At 35.8% G+C, this 15,620-nt stretch overlaps 1 protein-coding gene across 1 annotated transcript in view; it reads left to right on the top strand.

Moving 5' to 3' along the window:
- Positions 1-15,620, top strand: part of LOC122747557 (protein mono-ADP-ribosyltransferase PARP14-like) — a 78,139-nt gene continuing 62,519 nt past the window's right edge. Inside the window, exons 1-4 of the mRNA XM_043993507.1 lie at positions 1-187; positions 3,595-3,756; positions 13,769-13,899; positions 15,425-15,458. Coding sequence (XP_043849442.1) covers positions 1-187; positions 3,595-3,756; positions 13,769-13,899; positions 15,425-15,458 — 514 coding nt within the window. The remainder of the gene's footprint in view (positions 188-3,594; positions 3,757-13,768; positions 13,900-15,424; positions 15,459-15,620) is intronic.

Below are 15,620 nucleotides of genomic sequence, written 5' to 3'. Positions count from 1 at the left end.
ATGGAGACAGCTGACTCTTTCCCTCTGGTACTGGAGGGACCCTGGGATCCTGATCCCCCCAAGAAGTTATGCAATAAGTTGCTGTGCTATTTCCAGAGTCCCCGAAGATCAGGAGGAGGCGAGTGTGTGCTTGAATACCAGTCAGGCGACTCAGGTCTCCTTCTTCTCCTCTTTGAACAGGAGGAAGGTAGGTGGGGAAGGTATCTCCATAGGAAGGCAGTGGAGGAAGGATAATTTCAAGTTTGGGAGGGGAAGTGATGAAATCCAGGGGATTACAGAACTAAAATGGAACCCTCTCATTTTATAGAAGGGAAAACAGACCTTAAAAGGGCAACTGACTTGGCAAAGATCACACAGGTTGTAAAATACAGAGCCCAGAACCTTGGACCAAAAGGAGTGTTCTTTTTTCTAAGTCCTGGATTAGCTGCTTAACTTATTATTTACGTGCCTTCCCTCACATTTCCATAAGACCTGTCCAGAAAAAGCCTTCAGTAGCTCCATGCCTATGGCAGTGGTGTCAAACTCAAGGAGAAACAAAAGCCACTAAACTATGCATAAGGATCCCTGCAGGTTTCATATTGACCTAGAAAACCACATAATAATATTATCCATGTTCTATTTTATTTTTATCTGTTGTTGACTATTGCCCAATTACATTTTAATCTGATTCTGCAGCCAACTTTGACATCTCTGGTCTATGGGATAAAATACAAGATCCTAACATTCAAGGCTTACTGGAGTCTACCTCTTACTTACCTTTCTCTGCAGCCTTATATCATAATATTCTGCTTTACTTTTGGTCCCAGACAAAGCTGTGTTTTGTCTTGTCCCTCTCATTCCTCTCCTCTCCATCAGGGCCTTTCTATAGGCCCATGAAACTCCTATTCCAACTGTGGAACATACTATCATTGTCTGACTTCCAGATAAATCTTCCTTGGCCTCCTTCTTCCTTCTTTGTGAGCTACCTTTTTCTTGAAGGTTCAATGTCTTAATTCTTCTAGCTAGAAGTGATTCATCCCTCCTTTACTCTCAGAGATATTTTGTTGTATCATTCTTGTGCACTTAGAATTTAAAAATTTTTTTATAGTTATTTATGTAAGTCTTACCCCCTTAATAGATTATAAATTTCTTGACAGTAGGAACTATGTCTTTGCATCTATCCTCAGTGCCCACTTCAGTCAATACCTTGAACAAAACAGACACTTAATAAAGGCTTGCTAAATGTAATTGAATAAACAGTTCTGAAAAGAACGATTATTAGCCACCCTATGAAAAACTATTAACCACTATATGAAAGATTACTTCATGTCCGTGGCAAGAAAGAAAATGTGAACTAAAACAGTTCTGTGGTTTTATCTTGTACTCATAACTGACAAGAGTACAGAAAACAGAAATACATAGAAAATATAGTTGAATTGAAGTTTAAAAAGTGTGTTTCCTTGCCACCACTCTGTGAATTAGGTATTACAGATAACAAATGTTATTACCTACATTTCACAGGGTCAAAATAACCCCTCACTATCTCTACCAATCAGTAGGGTGTTTTTATTTACTACTGACTTGTGTTGGTTTTTTCCTTTCTTTCTTTTTTTTAAAAAATAAACTTCTATTGATGTATTTTGGTTTTTTTATGTCACTTGTAGCCCCCAGTATGCCTCTCCCTCTGCCCCCTAAAGAATCATTTCATGTAAAAAATAGTATTTTCTTTACAAATAGTATTTTCTTTACAAATAGTATTTTTAAAGACAAAAGGAAAAGAAGGTGAAAAATCAGCATAACTAATTCCTTAAAATCAGCATAACTAATAAATACATTGTAAAGAATCTGAAAATATGCTTTGGATGGCAATTGTGTGGACTCTACTATAACCATGAATAAAGGAAAGTGGTATATACTACATTTAATGAGAGCTGCTTTCAGAGCACCTGAGAAGTACCTCTATCTCTTAAGAAGGAACTTGCTAGTGTCCAAATTTTTGCATCTCTTGGTGTACCTTGTATGAAGAAGAAATACTGTATATGAAGATTTGGGAAGAAGGCCATTTTGCCTGGATTGAAGAATGTGGGATGAGGAACAGTATATATCAAATGTGGAAAAGTAATTGGGAACTAGATAATGAGCCTTAAATGTCAAACCAGAAATTTGGCATTTAGAATTTATTGAGTGTGATGTGAGGCATAAGGAAGCATTAGGGGCACAAAAAGTTATTTTCAGGATAAAGAAGACCAAAATATGTTTGTTGGCAGAGAAAAAGGAGCCAGTTGATAGGAAGAGATGAAGGTGAAAGAGAAAGTGGGAATGGAAGATGGAACAAGGTCCAGAGGAAATGGTTAGGGAGGAGTTAGACTTTGTAGGGATGAATTCCAGCTTAGTCTATGAGACAAGGGCCAACGAAAAAACCATCTAATAAAACACAGAGTAGTTTTTAAGTGGGGATGAGGATAGATGGAGGGATTGAGGATAGAGAGCCTCATGTTCTTAGTAATGGAGCAGGCAAGATTATCTGCTGAGTGAGGAGTAGGGTGGAACAAGAGTTAACTGTTGGAAATTTGAAGGGAGAGCTTTGGCACAGTCTCCATGGGAATATGGGAGTCGATCAGAGATGGAGAAAAGGAAGTGTTTGCCTTCCACTATGAGGGTGGAGTTGCCCATTTGTTATGGATTAAGTCAGTGACTCTTAACTTTCTTTTATAACAATGAGTGTTTCTGGGAACAGGAATAGACAAATATCATAGGATCACTGGCCTATGGGTGGGATCACACAGAGTTGTGGATAAGTGAGGGCATATCAGACTATTGTGGGGAGTAAGAATCATGAGCAAAAGAGAGCTCATAAATTCAATGGCTAACTCTTTAGGGTTAAGACTATGAAGTAAGGGCAATGAGGCCATGACAGCAGTTTTGATTTGGGTGAATGTAAACAAAGCAATTTTTACAAAATTAATATATTGGGACTCGGGGCAGCTAGGTGGCGCAGTGGATAGAGCACTGGCCCTGGAGTCAGGGGGACCTGAGTTCAAATCCGGCCTCAGACACATAACACTTACTAGCTGTGTGACCCTGGGCAAGTCACTTAACCCCAATTGCCTCACTAAAAAAACAAACAAAAAATATATTGGGACTCCATATGCCAACATGGCAGGGTGAGGAAGTAACTCCCTTGTGTCCTCCCAAATTCCTTTGCATACAATTTGAAAACCATTTCAGAACTTATCCAGGATAAGGGAAGCAGCTTACCAGCATAGCAGAAAAGGTCTGTCTCACTTGGGTGGGAGGGGAGTGAGGTCTGAGAGCAGCTGCAGCTATCCCCACAGCAGAGGGCCTGCAGCAAGGCTCCAAGCCTGGGACAATCCACTGGTACAGGCCTGTCCTCATGCAAGCCAGCAGCCACCTAGGCAAGCCAGTAGTCTCTTCAGCATAGCAAGGCCCCACCCTAAGGCCCTACCCCCAAATTCAGGCCACTAGCCAGACCTGACCCCATTGCTGCCCAGCAGTGAGGACCCACCCTGGGGATAGTAAACAGCAATACACCACTCCTGGGGCCTGCCAGCAGTAAGACTATGCTCTTGGGCTAGAGAAACCCTGTTTTCATAGCAACCCAGCAGCAAGGCCCCTTGCCTGGGACAGGCCAAAAAATGAAACTCCACACCAAGTGGAAACCAGCAGGGAGGCCCCACCACCCATTACAAGCCAGAAGTGAAGTCTACCCTCCAGTGTTAATAAGCAGCTTGGCTCTGAAGCCTAGTGAAAGCCAGAGTAAGACCCTGAGCCCCAACACAAAAAGCATAAAAGTGGAAAACAGTATCAAAATAGCTAGATGTGAAGCCTCAAAGGAAAATGTAATTTTGTCTCATATCCAAAAAGAACCCCTGGAAGATCTTAAGAGGGTTTTTAAAAAAGCAAATTAGAGAAATAGAAGAAAATTTGGTAAAATGCATGTAATGCAAGATAATCATGGGGAAAAAAAAGAGTCAACATCATGAAAAAATACACAAAAGTTCACTAAAGAAAATAATCCATAAAAAAATAGAATTGGTCAAATGGAAAAGGAAGTACAAAAGTTTACTGAAGAAAATGATTCCTTAAAAATTAGAATTGAACAAGTAGCAGCTAATGATTCCATAAAACATCAAGATATGATGAGAAAAAATTTGAAAGTAAAAAAAAAAAAAGAGAAAATGTGAAATTTCTCATTGCAAAAACAATTGATTTAGAAAACAGATCAGGGAGATATAAATTAAGAATTTAATTGACTATCTGAAAGTCATGATCAGAAAAAAACACACCTAGAAAACATCTTTGAGGAAATTATCAAGGAAAACTGCCCTGTTATACTAGAAACAGAAAGCAAAAGAGAAATTGAAAGAATCCATCAATCACCACCTGAAAGAGATCCTAAAACTAGCAGGAACATTGTAGCCAAATTCAACAGCTTACAGATCAAAGAGAAAGTACTGCAAGCAGCCCAAAAGAAAGAATTCAAATATTATGGAGCTACAATCAGGATTACACAGAATGTTTCAGCTTTAAAGAACTGAAGGGCTTGGAATATGATATACTGTGGAAGACAAAGGAGTTCGAATTTCAACCAAGAATCACCTACCCAGCAAAACTGAATATAATCTTTCGGAGGGGGAAATGGACACAACAAAATAGAGGATTTTTAAGCATTTCTAATTGAAAGACAAGAGCTGAATTAAAAAGTTGATCTTCCAACACAAGTTTCAAGGGAAACATAAAAAGGCAAAAAAAGAAAGAAAAAACATGAGATTCAATAAGGTTAAATTGTTTATGTCTCTATATAGAACATAATATTTGTAACTCTTAGAAACTTTATTATTATAAGGGCAATTAGAAGGCTTATACATAGAGAAAGGGCATGGATATAGGGTGACTTTGATGGGACAATACCCAAAAAAAAAACAAAATAAAAGGGTGAGAAAGAAGATTCCCCAGAAGAAAGAGGAGGGATGAGATAGAATGGAGTAAATTATCCCACATAAAAGAGAGGAAGACAGGGAAGTGGCAGGAAAAGATTAAACCTTACTCTTATCAGGATTGGCTCAAAAAGGGAATAACATAAACATTCATATGGATTCAGAAATCTATCTTACCCTAGAAGGAAGTAAAAAGCGACAAAGATAATAGAATAGGGGAGACTTTTAAAAAAAAAGAGGGTAGATGGGAGAGGTGGTGATCAGAAGTTAAACACTTGTGAGAAGAGGGGATGATAGAGAGGGATAAATGAGGGGAAAATAGCATGGAAGGAAATAAACAGTTAGTTGTCAAAACTATAGATGTGAATGGGATAAAGCCCCCCATAACATGGAAGTGAATAGGAAAATGGATTAAAACCTAGAATCCTAAAATATGTTGTTTACAAGAAATACATTTGAAGCAGAGAGACAGACACAGAGAAAAGGTAAGGGGCTGGAGCAGAATATATTATGCTTCACCTGAAGCAAAGAAAGCAGGGGCAGCAATTATGATCTCAGCAAAGCAAAAGCAAAAATAAAACTAATTAAAAGTGAAAAGGAAGGAAACTATATCTTTTTTTTTTTTTAGCTGGGCAATGGGTGTTAAGTGACTTGCCCAGGGTCACACAGCTAGGATGTGTCAAGTGTCTGAGGCCGGATTTCAACTCAGGTACTCCTGAATCCAGGGCCGGTGCTCTATCCACTGCGCCACCTAGCTGCCCCAGGAAACTATATCTTGCTCACACATCCTATAAATGAAGAAGCAATATCAATACTAAACATATGTGCACCAAATGATATAGCATCTAAATTTTTGAAGAAGTTGAATGAGTTATAGGAGGAAATAGACAAGAAAACTATGCTAGTTATGGGACCTCAACTTTCCCCTCCCAGAACTAGGTAAATTCAACAAAAAATAAACAAGAAAGAAGTTAGGGAGGTGAATAAAATTCTGGAAAAGTTAGATATGATAGATCTCTGGAGAAAACTAAATGGGAATAAAAAGGAATATACATTTTCCTCAGCTATATATGGCACCTACACAAAAATTGACCATGCATTAGGAAATCAAAACCTCATAAATAAATGCCAAAAAAAGCAGAAATAGTAAATGCATTCTTTTCAGATCATAATGCAATAAAAATTACATTCAATAATGGGCAATGGGAAAATAGACTAAAACAAATTGGAAACTAAATAATCTAATCCTAAGAAATAAGTGGGTCAAAGAACAAAACATAGAAACAATAAACAATTGTATTAAAGAAAATGACAACAATGAGACAACATACAGGAATTTATGGGATGCATCCAAAACAGTACTTAGGGAAAATTTATATCTCTACATGTTTACATCAGTAAAACAGAGAAAGAGCAGATCAATGAACTGAGCATGCTATGAAAAAAAACTAGTAAAAGAGAAAATTTAAAATTCCTAATTAAACACCAAATTGGAAATCCTGAAAATCAAAGGAGAGATTAATAAAGTTGAAAGTCAGAAAATAATTGAATTAATATATAAAAGTAGAAGTTAGTTTCATGAAAAAAAACCAATAAAATAGGTAAACTATTGGTTAATTTGGTAAAAAAAAAGAAAACCAAATTATTATTATTATCAAAAATGAAAGGGGTGAATTCACCACCAATGAAGAGGAAATTAAAACAATTATTGGAGCTATTTTGCCCAAATATGGACCAATAAATTTGACAATCTAAATGAAATGGATAAATATCTACAAAAATATAAATTACACAGATTAACAGAAGAAATAAAATATTTAAATAACCTAATCTTAGATAAATAAATGGAATAAGCCATGAATGAACTTCCTAAGAAAAAATCCCCAAAGCCAGATGGATTCACAAGTGAATTCTACCAAACATTTAAAGAACAATTAATTCCAAAACTATATAAATTATTTAGAAAAATAGGTGAATAAGGAGTTCTGCCAAATTCATCTTATGACACAAATATAGAACTGATTCCTAAATTAGGAAGAACCAAAACAGAAAAAGAAAATTGTAGAACAATTTCCTTAATGAATATTGACACAAAAATTTTAAATAAAATACCAGCAAAGAGATCATAGCAGTATATCATAAAGATCATACACTATGAGCAGAAGGGATTTATACAGAAAATACAGGGCTGCTTTAATATTAAGAAAACTATCAGGGGCAGCTAGGTGGCACAGTGGATAAGACACTGGCCCTGGATTCAGGAGGACCTGAGTTCAAATCTGGCCTTGGAAACTTGACACTTACTAGCTATGTGACTCTATGCAAGTCACTTAATCCTCATTGCCCCACAAAAAAAGTCTAAAAAAAGAAAAGAAAAGAAAATTATCAGCATAATGGACCATATCAATAAAAAACCAATAGAAATGAAATTATTAACCCAATAAATGCAGAAAACGTCTTTGACAAAATACAGCACCCTTTCCTATTTAAAAACAAAAACAAAAACCAACAGAACATAGGAATGAAGAGAGCTTTCCTTAAAATCTAAAACCATCAACAAGCATTATATGCAATTTGGATAAGCTTGAATCCCTCTTAATACAATCAGGGTGAAGTAAAGATGCTTACTATCACCTCTATTATTCAATGTTGTACTAGAAATGTTAGCTATATGGGGCAGCTAGGTGGTGCAGTGGAAAGAGCATTGGCCCTGGAGTCAGGAGGACCTGAGTACAAATCCGGCCTCAGACACTTGACACTTACTAGCTGTGTGACCCTGGGCAAGTCACTTAACCCCAATTGCCTCACCAAAAAAAAAAAAAAGAAATGTTAGCTACAGCAATAAGATAAGAAAAGAAATTGAAGGAATTAGAATAGGCAATGGGGAAATAAAACTATTACTCTTTGCAGATGATATGATGTTATACTTAGAAAATCCTAGAGCATCAGCTAAAAAACTACTTATAATAATTAACAACTTTAGCGAACTTTCAGGATACAAAATAAATGCATACAAATCACCAGTGTTTCTATACATTGGCAACAAAGTCCAGCAACAAGAAATAGAAAGGGAAATTCCCTTTAAAATAACTGCAGACAATACTTTTTTCACACAACATCAGTTGTAAATAATTGAAAAAATACAAATTCTCATGAGTAGGCCAACCCAATAGAATAAAAATGACGATTTTACCTACATTAATCTATTCTGTGCTATACCAATCAATTATCAAAAAAATTATTTGATAGAACTAGAAAAAATAATAACAAAATTCATCTTGTAGAACAAAAAGTTGAGGATATCAAAGGAATCAGTGGGAGAAATGTAAAGGAAGGTAGTCTAGTCATACCAGATATCAACCTGTAATATAAAGCATTAATTATCAAAACAATCTGGTATTGGCTAAGAAATGGAGTAGAGGATCAATGGAATAGATTAGGCATACAAGACATAGTAGTTAATAAACATAGTAATTTAATATATGATAAACCCAAAGATCTAAAGTTCATTATTTGGCAAAAACTGCTGGGAAAACTGGAAAACAGTATGGCAGAAACTAGGAATAGACCAACATGTCATACCATATTCCAAGATAAGGTTAAAATGGGTATATGATTTACACATAAAGGGTAGGAGAGCATGGAATAATTTATCTGTCAGATCTATGGATAAGGGAAGAATTTAAGACCAAAGAAAATATAGAAAGCAATATAAAATTTAAAATAGATAATTTTGATTGTATAAATTTTAAAAGTTTTTGTACAAACAAAACCAATGCAACCAAAATTAAAAGGAAAGCAGAAAACTGAGGGGGGGGAGGAATTTAAAATAAGTATCACTGACAAATGCCTCATTTCTCAAATATATAGAGAACTGAGTCAATTTTATAAAAATATAAGTAATTTCCCAATTGATGAATGGCCAAAGGTTATGAACAGGCAGTTTTCAGATAAAGAAATCATAGCTATCTACAGTAATATGAAAAAGATGCTCTAAGTCATTGCTGATTAGAAAGATGCAAATGAAAACAACTCTTGATGTACCACCTCACACTTATCAGACTTGCTAATATGACAAAAAGAGGGAAAGTAATGGATATTGGAAGGAACCTGGGGAAATAGATACACTAATGCACTGTTGGTAGAGCTGTGAACTGATCCAACCATTCTGGAGAGCAATTTGGAACTATCCCCAAAGGACTATAAAACTGTGCATACCCTTGGATTCAGATATACCACTGCTAGGTCTATGTCCCAAAGATATTAAAAAGAGGGAAAGGACTTATTTGTACAAAAATATTTATAGGAACTTTTTTGTGGTGGCTAAGAATTGGAAATTGAAGAGACACCCACCAATTGGGGAATAGCTAAACAATCTTTGGTATATGATTGCAATTGAATATTAGTGTGTGGAATAAGAAATGACAAGATGATTTCAGAAAAACCTGGAAAGACTTAAACGAACTGATGCAAAATGAAGGGAACAGGATCAGGAAAACATTGTACACAGTAACAGCAGTACTGTACAATGAGTTGTGAATGACTTAGTTATTCTCAGCAATACAATGATCTAAGACAATCCCAAAGGACTAATCATGAAGCATAACATCTGCCTCCAGAGAAAAAATTGATATTTTTTGAATACAGACTGAAACATGCTATTTTCACTTTCATTCATTCTTTTTCTTTTATTTGAGTCTTCTTGTACAAAATGACTAATATGGAAGTGTTTTACATGATTACACATGTATAATCTTTATCTGATTGCTCACTGAGTCAGTGAGGTAGGAGGGTAGGGAGGAAAAGATCGAATTTGGAAATCAAAACTTAAAAAAAACCTTAAAATTATTTTGATATGTAGTTAGAAAAAATTAAATATATTAAAAAAGAAAAAAAGGATAATTTTTTTCTTAATTGAAACATCAAATAAAGTGAGTGTTTCCATGTGCATGGCATAACAGAAAAAGAGGATTTTACCTGAAATAACAGGTCTCTGTAATGCATAATTTGGGAAACAAAGTAATTTATAGAAAGCTTCCTCTTTATGTGTCATTCCAAACATAGAAGATCTCCTTGCTGAGTCCTACAGGAATTCTGCTCTCATTTCTGAGGGCCACTGAAGTCCAATTCTTTTTTTTTTGGGGGGGGGTGCAGGGCAATGAGGGTTAAGTGACTTGGCCAGGGTCACACAGCTAGTATCAAGTGTCTGATACCGAATCTGAACTCAGGTCATCCTGAATCTAGGGCCGGTGCTTTATCCACTTTGACACCTAGCTGCCCAAGCCCAATTCTTTTAGGCAGAAGAGGTGAGAAGTGAGAGGAAGAGGAAGGTTGTGAATTGAAACTTGATTTCATTGGTATAAGCAAGCACTAAGTATTTATGAAATACTATGTTCCAGGCACTGTGATAAGTATTGGAGATAATTACAGAGAAAAGGAGAACTAGTCCCTGCCTTCAAAATGACAAAAGTCTAATAATGTACATGCATCTCTTTGTACCCATAACCCCTCACCCCCCCCTGCATCTCTTTAACAAGAAAAGGCACTTCCTTCTTCAAACAATCTCTCCCCTAGATTTTTGTGGCTTTTTCTTCCTTATTCCTAGAGTTTTTGGAAAGAAAGCTCCTCACAAACTATAAAGTGCTCTATGAGTATGAGCTTGTATTATGATTACACTATTCAGGTCCTTATTCTTCCTCCATGACTTCATTTTCAGCTTTCTTCATTTGTTCTTTTTCTTTTCTTAGATCCATGCCTATGAGTATTCCTTGAGATCAGACAACACATTTTCCCAATATTCTTTCTCTCTTCTATGCTGATAATTCTCAAGTGTAAACATCCAGCTCTGACCTCCTGCCTGAGATCTAGTTAACATTTGTTCAACTACCTCTTGGACATTTCTCCTTGGATGTCTTGCTAGCTCTCCAATACAATCCTTCTAAAACCTGACATCTCTCCCTACCACCACATGCTAGCTTGTATCCTAAACGCTCCTCTTTCTATTACTCTGTCATAATTTTCCTAATTATTTAGGTTTTAAACCTCAGCATCATCATTCTTCCTTCATTCTTACCTCTCAAAGTAACCAAGTCCTATCGATTCTTTAAGTATTTCTCACATCCACTCTTTCTTTTAAATGGCCACATATAATCACCCTAGTCCAGGCATTTATCATCTAAAGCCTAAATAACTATAATAGCCTTCCAATTGATCTTTCTTCCCCTTCAATCCATCCTAAACACTACTGCTAGATTATTTCAAATGCTTCAAGGGGATATGTGTAATTTCATAAGTGTGAGTCCTTCCCCCACTTACATAAATCATAAGTCCTCTATTCAAAGGTGCACTGGTAATTGTTTAACAAAAAGCTCTCGATAAAAAAGTACAAACCACACACTTTTAAGTTTAATCTGCATTGTTAGTATTTTCCCATCATTTTCTTAAGTCTGGACAATCAAAAAAATAAATTAAACCCCAATTTAAAGTAATTTCTCATTTTCAAAGTGTAAATGATCACAACTAAAGTTTAACAATTAGTTTTCACCAGCCAGTTTGAAGTAGCTCTAGCACACCTCTGCCTCCATGACTTGGCAGTTCTTAAGAATTACTATGGCTCAGATGTTCATGACCCTGTGGCCAACATGGTGATAGGCATCTCCAAACATGATTAGCCTGGTCCTCAGATAGGAGGCATTAATATATTACTGGTCCATAATTGAAGACTGTCAGCCTTGGTAGGATCTACCTAGCTTTGGCTCCACTTTTGGAATAGACTTTAATAATATGGGGACATTTCCATGCCTGGGAGGAGCTAAGCCACTGCTTTCTCTGGGACAATGTAATTTCATCTGAACCATAGCTATTTTTCACTCTAGTGTAGTGCAGTACCTTGTACTCTGAGAATTATAATCAGATCAACACAATTAGCTTTCTTTCTCTGTTTTTGCTCTGCCTGGTTTAGTTATCAAAGTCATATTTGTATCATTAAAAGAATTTAGTATTTCCTAATTTTTCAAATACCTTATATAGAATTATAATTAATTATTCTTTAAATGTTTGGTAGAATTCAATTATAAATCCAGCTGGTTCTGAGGACTTTTTCTTAGGAAGCTCATTTATGACTTGCTCAATTTCTATTCTAATATAAGTTTGTTTAAGCATTCTATTTCCTCTTCTATTAATATAAGCAGTTTATATCTTTGTAAATGTTCATCTATTTCATTTAGGTTTAATTGGCAAAATAGCTCCTAATAATTGCTTTAATTTCATCTTCATTGGTAATGCATTCACTCTTTTCCTTTTTATATTGGTCATTTGGTTTTCTTTCATTTTTTAAAAATGGAATTAACCTGTTTTACATAATCATACATGTATAACCCATATCTTATTGCTTGCAACCTCAGGGAAGGGGGAGGGGAGGGAGGGACAGAGGGATAAAAATTGGAATCCAAAACTATAAATAAAAATGTTTATTACATTTTTAAATGGAATTAACCAATGATTTTTCAATTTTTTCATAAAACACTCCTAGTTTTATTTATTTGTTCTTTTTTACTTAGAATTTTGTTATTTTTTCCTTTGATTTTCAGGATTTCCATTCTGGTGTTTAATTAGAGATTTTAAACTTGTTCTTTTTCTAGTTTTTTTAGTTGCAAGCTTAATTCATTGATCTATTCTTTCTCTCTTTTATTTATGTAATCATGTAGAGATATACATTTTCTCTTAAGTGCTCCTTTGGCTGCATCCCACAAATTTTGGTTTGTTGTCTCATTGTCATTCTCTGTTGTTTATATGATCTGTTCTTTGATCCACTCATTCCTTAGGATTATATAATTTATTTTCCAATTAGTTTTAAATTTATGCTTCCACAGCCCTTTACTGAATGTGATTTTTGTTGCATTTTGGCTGCAAAAGGGTGCATGTAATATTTCTGCTTTTCTGCACTCGTTTGTGAGGTTTTTATGAACTAATACATGGTCAATATTTGCAAAGGTGCCATGTACAACTGAGAAAAAAGTAAGCTCCTTTTTAATCCCATTCAGTTTTCACAGGGGTCTAGCATATCAAGCTTTTCTAAAATTCTTTTCCTTAACTTCTTTCTTATTTCATTTTATTTTATAATATTTACTTTTTAAACTTATCTGATTTCATTTATTTTAATATTCACTTATTTTATTTTATCTTGCTCTGAAGTGAATATGGGCAATAGAGTTGTCAAACAGTGCCCTGTTCTATGTCTAGTGCTAGCACAGTAAATCTCTTTTTGATCAGTTGCCCAATTATCTTACTATCTCTGAGCTGAGAGCTCCCAAAGTTGTTATTATTACTACTGCAGTCACCTCCAAGACCTATTGCTGGTGTTGCCACTGTGTACATTCCAGGCCTGCCCCCACCTCAGTGTCACAGAGCTCTTCCAATTTCCTAAGTTGTTTTAGGCTCTGCCACTCCAGAATTTGTTTGGAGGGGAATGTTGGAAGAACTCAGCTGTTGGGCTTCCTCTACCCTGCCATATTGGTTCTACCCTGGAAATCCCAAATCAACTCAATTGGTTCTTCTGGAAATAGTGTCCTTTCTAGGGTCATAAGAATAGAGATTTAGATCTCAAAGGGACCTCAGTGCAGAGATGTACTGGAATCAACTCATACTAGCTCCAGAGAACTGATTTTTTTTAAATTTGGGGGTTGAATATTCACAAGAGTCGCTCCTCAGGACAACAGATGCTAGACTAAATATGGTATTGATGTATAAATGTGTAAATCATGGGCTAACAGTACAGCCTTAACTTATTTCAAACACTTCTACAAAATCATCTTTTTTTTCTTGTTTTTCAGTAAGACAACGAGTTCTGGAAAGACAGAACCATGAGTTAGAATTGCCAGGAGAAGAAAAGTTGAAACTCACTGTCAGACTTCCTACAGCAAAGGATGGGAATACAATAAGAAAAAAACTAGTCCCAACAAAAGTAAGTATGTCATAAACTGAGAAATGATAGAAAGGGAAACAGAATGTTTACACACACACACACACACACACACACACACACACACACACACACACACACACACACACACCAGTCATGTGGGGTAGTAGGCTAGCTCAGAAATATTTGAAAATAATAAAAAGGCATGAAAATGGCAACAATGTGAGCCTTTTGGATGGATTGAAAAGAGCAAGTGATGACTTTCAAAGGAAAGAGGAAAGCTATAGATTGTAGTCACAAGGTAGAGAACATTAAGAGCTAAACCCAGGGCTTTACATGTGTACTTTGCATTTATCTCTCCTTCCCCACTTCAGCATCTTACAATCTGTATCATCCTTCAAAACACAGCTCAGGTGCTGCCTTCTACATGAGGTCTTTCCTGAACCCCTGAATTTTTAGTACTTTCTACCATTTGGAATTATTTTATAATATGTTGTTTTGGATTTACTTATCTGTGTTTGTACTGTATTCTTCCCGCCCCCCCCCGGCCTTTCCACCCCCCCCCACCTCACCTCACTCTATCACCACCAATAGAATGTAAGCTTTTTGGGGGACAGGTACTTTTTCATTTTTCTTTATTACTACAGCACTTAGCACAGTACCTTACATGCCTTACATGTGGAATGTCCTTATAAATGTTTGTTAAATTTATAAAAGTAATGCAAAAGAAAAAAAATCAATTCAAAGACCCTCCAGTTTTCTTAATGGGATGGGGAGGGGCAGTGTCATAGTAACTGGGAGTCTCATTGTACTACGTATGGGGCAAGATTGTATTGGAGTATATAGTGCTTTATCTCTGGAGGTCCATTTTATTTCTTTTGTCTTGGGATAGGATAGGAGAAAATAATGGCCTACTTCTATAAAATACTATACAACCCCTTTTATACAAGTGTATGAAGTGGATGGTATAAAGATTATTATGTACCTGTAGTTTGAGCCTGGGTGACATAGGGAGACCCAGTCTTATAAAGAAAAAAATACTGTAATTAAGTTGGCTTCATACCAGTGATAGATGTTTTACTTAATGGACTGCTTTTCTCATCAAAACCCTTCCTTATATTAAGCTGAAATCTACTTTACTATCACTTCCTTTCATTGTGTCTGGGTCTTCCCTTTGCAATAAATAGAACAAATCCCCAACAAAGTCAAAATGGGATGAAAAGATATCATAATTCCCATTACTTTTCTCTCTCTTAAAAAACAACCTTTCCTGAATCATTTCTCTCTAGTGTGATCTCAAGGTCCTTTCCTATTCTGATCACTCTACACTGGATATTCCTCAGTTTGTCAAACTCAAAATATGGCCCCCAGAACTCTAGATGTGGTCTAATCAATGCTTAGGTACAGTGGGATTATTGCCTCCTTTGCATTATGAATTTGTGAGCCTTAGAGTAGCTACATGATTTGTCCTATTTATCCCAGCTCTTTTTCCTCTGGCCTAGTCTCAGTCATGTCTTCTTGGTATAATGGAATTCTTCTTAATGTTTGATTTTTGTTTGGTTTTTAGGACTCCAAGATCAAAGATGGAACCCAAGAAAAAGGTAAAATTTTACCTTGGATGGGTAAGATATAAAACAAATAATCTCTTTGTGTCCTAACTAAAAAAAGATCAATATTTTTTAGACCTTATCTTCTATATGTATCCTTATATGAATTATTCCTAGAGGCTGAGGTAAAAGCTGTCCCTGGAGACCCAACCAGTG

This window comes from Dromiciops gliroides, chromosome 3 (assembly GCF_019393635.1).
Source record: "Dromiciops gliroides isolate mDroGli1 chromosome 3, mDroGli1.pri, whole genome shotgun sequence".
NCBI lineage: Eukaryota > Metazoa > Chordata > Mammalia > Microbiotheria > Microbiotheriidae > Dromiciops > Dromiciops gliroides.
The sequence above is the reverse complement of the archived record's forward strand: the minus strand, read 5'-3'. Positions and strand labels throughout refer to the sequence as shown.